General features: G+C 42.5%; 1 protein-coding gene across 3 annotated transcripts in view; it reads left to right on the forward strand.

Moving 5' to 3' along the window:
- The window catches only part of DPYS (dihydropyrimidinase), an 87,309-nt gene extending 83,145 nt beyond the window's left edge, over positions 1-4,164 (forward strand). The window contains exons 9-10 of one of the 3 annotated variants that reach the window (XM_001925251.6): positions 2,259-2,389; positions 3,741-4,164. In XM_001925251.6, the coding sequence (XP_001925286.3) occupies positions 2,259-2,375 (117 nt within the window). In that variant the 3' untranslated portion in view covers positions 2,376-2,389; positions 3,741-4,164. Of the gene's footprint in view, positions 1-2,258 lie in introns of all 3 variants that reach the window. The other 2 variants (XM_085021893.1, XM_013996559.3) reach the window with 2 other exon arrangements.
- Positions 4,165-7,114: the final 2,950 nt, after the last annotated feature.

A 7,114-nucleotide genomic window follows, 5' to 3' on the forward strand; every position in this document is an offset into this window, starting at 1 on the left:
GCCATGAGGGGCCGATGCTTCATTTCCCTGTGTCCGTTTTCAAAGTGATGACAGAATCCAGGGTGAAGGAAAGAGCTGAGTTGATAGTGAGCCAGAACAGCAATCCAGCAAAGCACGGAGCCAGACACAGAAAGTGGACAGAGGCTTGAACCTATGCACAGGGGGCAGGGGTCTCTCCCCCTCACAGAGCCATCCATGTGCCCCCGACGCTGCGCTTCATATTCCTCGGCTGTCAGAATGATCTCGTCTTCTTCTTGGCTTTATCCTCTGAGCCTGGCAAAATATCTAGGGCTTGCATGGGCTCAATAAATATCTACTGAATGAATGAAGGAAATGCTTTGTGTCTGGGGAATGTCATGTACCTGGGAGGTGGATTTATTTCCTCCCTCTCGTAGATGAGTGAGTAGACTCAGAGGGGCTTTTTAATTTAGCAGTTTCCTACAGCCAGTAAATGGCAAAAGCTAGAATTCAAACTTAGACCTACCTTTCTCTAAAGCCCACACTGTTGGTCACCACAATATGTTAGTTTGGTGGTCAAAATAAGACAAAGATACACAAATGTACACACACACATTTATTTGTTAAGAATTTATTATATGCTAGGCATTATTTTAAACACTTTACATGGCTTTAATCCTCTCAACATATAATCCTTACAACCACCCTATACATTAGGTGCTGTTATGATCCCTGGTGTACAGCGTTAAGTTAGGTGCCCAGGCAAGCTGATTCCAGAGCCTACACCCTTAGTCACTGGGGTTTGCTAACTCTTGACTTGTCAGTGAATTTGTGTCCACGTTGACAAACAGTATGGTTTTTTTTTTATTTCCTGTAATTAACGAATAGTTAGTTTACAATGTTCTGTCAATTTACAAAACAGCGTTTTAATTAGAACAGTGTCACATACCACAAAAGAACAAATCTGAGCAACTCAGGGTCCTGGCCCTGCAGCCTCCGCAGCAGGTGGTCTAAGACCATGTTCACCACCTCCACAGCTTCTGAGATTTCCTGGCAACTCAGCCTCACCTTCTCCAGCATCACCTGGAACTTCCAGGCACTGGGCTCTTCCTCCCTCCGAGCGGTGGCTGTGACTTCCGTGGGCGGGGCTGGGGTCTCGGTTCCCTAGAGGAGCGCGGGCCCCCACGGATGCCAGATCCAGCCCCGGAAAGGGGAGGCCTCAGCGCCACAGAAGGCTCTACCCCTTTGGTCAGAGCCACGGGGCCCTTTGCTCATTCCTCCTTGCGGGCCGTCCGGGTGCATATCTGCAGTTTCCGCCTGGCTTATGGACCGCTCTTCTCCCACCGGGATCGCGACGCCCTGGAGGGGCCGCCCCGGGCCGGGTGGCCTGATGCTCCACCGTGGCCTGTGGACTCGCTAGGCTCCATCGGGGCGCCATTCACAGTAGGCGCCGAGGCCCTGAGGTCAGTGGCTCCCACCTCTGAAGCTGGCGCGGTGGCTTTCTGCGCCAGACAGCCATGCCTGGTGGTCTCTGCGCTCTGGAGGGAGACCTGCGTCTGGGAAGCTGGCAGGGAGGAACCAGCAGACACGCAGGAGATGAAATTTAAAAATCCGGAGCTAAGGCAGCGGCGGGAGGGCCGACAAACAGTAAGATTTAGTTACTTTGTGTGACTCCCTTTATTTATAAAGACCTGATTTCAAAACTCTGCTCAAGCACTGAATTAACTCTGGCTGAATCCAGCTAAGGGTTTTGATACACAGTTGGTCACTGAAGAGATGTAGTTCCAGATGGGAGATGCCCTGGAAGACCATGCAGAGACAGTCGGAAAATGAGAAAACCCACATACAGACTGCTAGAATCTGAAGCAAAATGCTGAAAGTATTAGGAGAGAAACAACCAAGCACTCTGGGAATACAGACATCTAGGGTGGAAACTACAAGAAAAGGTAGAATGTTTAAAAAGACTGTAAGGCAGTTTTAGAACGGAGTGTGTGAGGACATGGCAGAGGTCCTTGTGAATATTGCCATGGAAAGAATGATTGTTAGAAAGTGTTCCCTGGGCCTTTGATGCAAATTGAACACCTCCTCCCCCACCCCCAACCCGCCCACCACCAAGCGGAAGTGTGGGACCAGGCAGGTTGCCCTTGCCAGGAATTTCTGTGAAAGGACAACGGGTGGGAGGCACATGATAAATTCACAAGGTTCATTTCTGGTCTCACAGTTCATTAAGGGAGCGGAACTTAGCTTTGACTTTGAGAAGTCAATAAACCACAAGAGAAAAATGAAATGTTCTGTTTCAGACATGCGCACCTACCCCCGTGGAGCGTGAACCCTATAAGGGAGAAGTCGTCACACTGAAATCCAGAGGGACAGAAGACGACTCTACAGCTGGGACCAGGAAACAGGCCCACCGCTGAGCCGGGGGCTGGCAGTAAGGAACAGTGGACAGAGAGTTTTTCTGTAACACAGCATGTGAAATTAGCATATCTCTTGCTTTGGAAGCATTTGAAGAGTTCAAGGTCAAGGTCAAAAACTTCAAAGTAACGGAAGACTCAAGGATAGTTTAGCCAAAGAGAAGACTGGTAAAAGGGCTCTTGACGTAGAACCCTTGGGTGAGCCTGCCAGGCTGAAGAAGGCCTTGGCCTGGCTAGAGATTTATTCTCTGAGATGTTAGGAAGCACTCCTCAGAGGCTTGGAGAATCAAATGTGTGCAAGAGGCTGGTAACACGGAGGGACCTGTTATTGAGGGAAGTTGGCACTGCTTCAAACAGAAAGTACAGGTTCATAGTCAAAATTTATAAATTGTTTACTCAGGACTTTAAAAAAAATGAATCTTTGTATTGTAAAAGTAACTATCTTCTGGAACTTAGAATGAATAAGAAATGAATCAAATATTGCTTTCAAGAAAATTATTTGATAATACTTCATCAAAAAATATACTTATTTCACACTTAATTTTATAATAATTTTATGGATATGGTCATTTACAAATATTTGAGTGCTTCATTGATTCTCAGTTTCTGAAATTCAAATCTTTCTTTTTGAAGCGCCTGTTACCATCATCCTTGTCGATTTTCTTTTTCTTTTCTTCCCCAATTTGTTTTCTGATCCTGCTCTGCCGAGGACTGTGACTATGGCTTTGCTGTGATGTAAACATTTTTATAATGTCATTTCCACTGTCTTCATGAAATCTACACGTTTTGCCAGATTTGCAATTTCACTTACCCTTCTTTTTTTTTTCTTTTTAATGTATGATACATTTTCAGATGTTTCACCACATAGCAGTTAGCAGAAGACTATGGAAGAGATTGACATGATGGACAGGGAGAGATGTTTGTTAATTAGGGACACTGTCTGGCAAAGGACACATTTTATACAAACCCAGTTAAGCATTTCAGGTTTTCGCATTATGGTAACCCATGCTTTCCTACATAACCCCAGACTTGCATAATGGGGCCCTGTGTGCTTCTGGCTTTGTTTTATTTCATTATTGAATGTTGTTAAGTCTTTAATAATGCTATACAGCCAAAAGTTCCAGCTTTGTTTTCATTTCCTGACTATTGGAATTATTCTTCCAAGCCAGAAAGTGCGTGTGAAAAACTCAGAGGAAGATTAGCAAGAGGAAGGAATTCTATCGGATGCTATAACATGCTATTACCAGCATTTTTAAGAGCAAGATTAGTGTTTACTTTGATTATAGCATTTCTTGGGGGTTAGGCTTGGGTTCTGCATCTCTTTGTGAGGGAGAATGTTACACTGAGTTCCTTTTATTCTGTTCAAAGGTAAAATCAGAGAAAAGGATGCTGCTGTTCCCATCCCAGTTAAACGTTGTCAGCCCATGGAGAAGCAGGCCTTATTTCAACTCACCAAGATCCTTTTGAAAAAATAATCGCTCTAGGCTTCTTTGATTTCCTTTCAGAAGGAATAGCTGTCTTTCTCACTGTGACTTTGTTGCAGTGTAAGATTGAAGATATAAATGAATATTATTGTGATGGAAAATCTGTGTGAAAATTCATTGATGATAGTTTAAAATGTCATCTTTGCTTTTCTTACTTGAATTTTTAAAAATCACTTTCCTGTTTAAAGTTTTTTTTCCAATATATACATTTGTTTAAAAATAGCCAACTCTGTGATTTTACAATCTATTGTAATTCATAAGCATTTAGATCTTTATTGTAATTAATAAACATTTAGATCTTCATTTTATATCCTGTTGTCTGAGTTAAGTGAGTCTTTTTCTAACTAATGGGATTGAGTCTCTGGGAGTTGGTTTTGATTCAAGCATAATTTCCTGAGAGACATCTGCTTCCACAACTCCTGGAAATCAGGTCCTTCAGCAAACCCCACAGAATCAGACTGGATATTCAATCTCAGAATAACTCCAAGGCAAATTATCCCATCACACTGGTGAATGCAGGATTCGCGGGAATTAAAGGGACTCAGCGTGGCTGAAAGACGCCGCAGTGGTACCTTCCCTGCCCTGCACTTCCTGGTCTGTGCTGTGATCCTTTGTGTGCAGAGAAGCTGAGCTTATATTTCTTCTCCTGGGTAACTAGGCCAAGAGGGATTTTTAAAAGATGAAGTAAAATCGGGGCAATCATATTCTCACTGCAGGTACATCTGCCCCTGACTTACTCAGATCTTACTTAGATCTGCAGTGTATTCACACTTTTGACAAAGAGAATCCAGTTTACTTGATTGTATTTCATTTTGAACACAGTAAAAAGGATGATGAACCACATCTAAAGAAGAATCACAGGTGTTTTTTTTTCCTCAGGTAAGAGATACCTTAAAATATCTTATCACTTTTCTCCTCCGCTTTGGTTGACAATAAAAACTCAACAGTGAGATGATGGAATCCTCTGAAAAGGAAGAATTAAATTGCTTTTTTAAATCTAGAAGCCAGTTTTCACTCATCCTTTAGAATTCAGCTAAAATATCACCTTCCCTCGGAGGCTTAGCCAGACCCAACATGACAGGGCTGAGTCCCCCTTTGTGTTCCTCCATAGCAGGGCCACCATGTGCCCTGTCACAGCATCACACCCCACTGTACCATAACTACCTGCTTTACTTGTTGGCTTCCTCCAGGAAACTGGAAGCTCCTTTAGGACAGAGCTGCCTGATCCACTGTTATTTCTCAGCATCTATCAGAGTGCCAACTGAGGACCACTCAATGGATGGTTATTAATTTTTAAATAAAGGAGGATATGAAGGAGTTCCTGTTAGTTCCTAAATTGATACCAATGAAGTTAGAACTCTTGGCAAGATAAGGGTAAATTTTATGAAGAATTTAGTGTAAGTTTGCTTTAAATGAAGAAGACGGATTCATTATCCATATTCGACAGATCTCTTTGGGAGAATGAAATAGCCTTGAGATTCTGCATCAACAAATTCACTTGAAATGAATGTGGGGATCCTTTTGTTTGCTTTTACTAAGGCTTTGTCATGAAAATTTTTGGAGAAGCATAGTTCTAAAAAATAACATAAAGCAGTGGACAAACACAATTCAAGCTATTAATATTTAATACCATGTTTCTCAGGATTGCCTCTTGTATACAAAGTAAGGTCTCTTTGTCATTAAACAATTGCATTCTCAAGGTTTGCTCAAAGACTAGATGGAGTAAGTAGTATTTTTTAAAAAATATATTTGCCTTCCCTTGTCTTCTTCCTCCAACGGACAGTGTGATGTACTGGGAAACAAAAAAAGGTGTGAGCTCTAAACTTCTATTCTGGAATTCCTGTCGTGCCTCAGTGGGTAATGAACCCGACTAGTAACCATGAGGACACAGGTTCAATCCCTGGCCTCACACAGTGGGTTAAGGTTCTGGAATTGCCGTGAGCTGTGGTGTAGGTCACAGATGCGGCTCAGATCCTGAGTTGCTGTGGCTGTGTTGTAGTCCAATGACTACAGCTCCTATTTGACTCCCAGCCTGAGAACCTCCATATGGTGTGGGTGTGGCCCTAAAAAGAAAAAAAAAAAAAAACACAACAACCTTCTATTTCTTAGTTCTGAGCAGGTTTTAAAATTAAAATGTATAATGGATTTATCAAAACATACAAAAAGCAAAAAAATTAACATAAACCACACCTATGTACCTATCATTCCATTTAGGAAATAAACTTTTACCTGTACAGCTAAAGAGCCCTCGGTGCCTCTCTGTTCATTTTCCCTCCCTCCCCCAAGGTAACCAGGGCTCTGCATCTGGTGTTTCATTCCCATGCGTATCTGTTACATCTTTGCTGTATATGAACATATCTCCAAGCATTGTTTCATATGTGGTTAAATCTTATAAAAAGCATTATCTAGTATGTCCTGGTTTTTTCTTTGTTGTTGTTGTTTGTTTGTTTTGTCTTTTTGTCTTTTCTAGGGCCACACCCGGGGTATATGGAGGTTCCCAGGCTAGGGGTCCAATCGGTGCTGTAGCCGCCAGCCTACGCCACAGCCACAGCAATGTGGGATCTGAGCCACGTCTGCGACCTACACCACAGCTTACGGCAATGCCAGATCCTTAACCCACTGAGCGAGGCCAGGGATTGAACCTGCAACCTCATTGTTCCTAGTCGGATTCGTTAACCACTGAGCCATGATGGGAATTCTGGGTTTTTTCTTTGTTTATTAGTATGTGTTTGATTTCTGCTTTTTTGCAGTCAACATGTTTGGGAGTTATTTGTTTTGATAGGTCTAGCTCTAATTATCCATTTTAATGTTATGCAGTATTTCTTTGTGTAATCACACCACATTCTATTTACCCATGTTCTTGTTGATAGACATTTAGATGGTTTCCAGTATCTTGCCATCACAAACAACTCTGCTATAGGTGTTTTTATACTGGTTTCCGTGTGTTCATTGAGCACTTCTCTAGGGTACATGCCTTGAGTGGGAAGCGGAGTGGGACCCATGGTCCAAAGGAGTGCCTTCTCCCTTTGATTAGATGCTGGCAAATTCTTCTCCAAAGTGGAGAGTTATGCCCTCCATATCAGAGTGGATCAGTTTCTGTTGCTCCACTTTCTCACCAGCATTAGACACTGTCCATCTTGTTCATTTTGCCAATCTTATTCCTGTCAAAGTTATCTTATTGGAGTTCTAATTTGCATTTTCTTGAGTGCTAATGAGATTGATCTTATTTTCATTACAGTTTAATTGATCTTACTGTGA

The sequence above is a fragment of the Sus scrofa genome, chromosome 4 (assembly GCF_054392235.1).
Source record: "Sus scrofa isolate SSC_HxYL_T2T_F1_AM1 chromosome 4, Sscrofa_HxYL_maternal_Yorkshire_Landrace_v2.0, whole genome shotgun sequence".
Lineage (NCBI taxonomy): Eukaryota > Metazoa > Chordata > Mammalia > Artiodactyla > Suidae > Sus > Sus scrofa.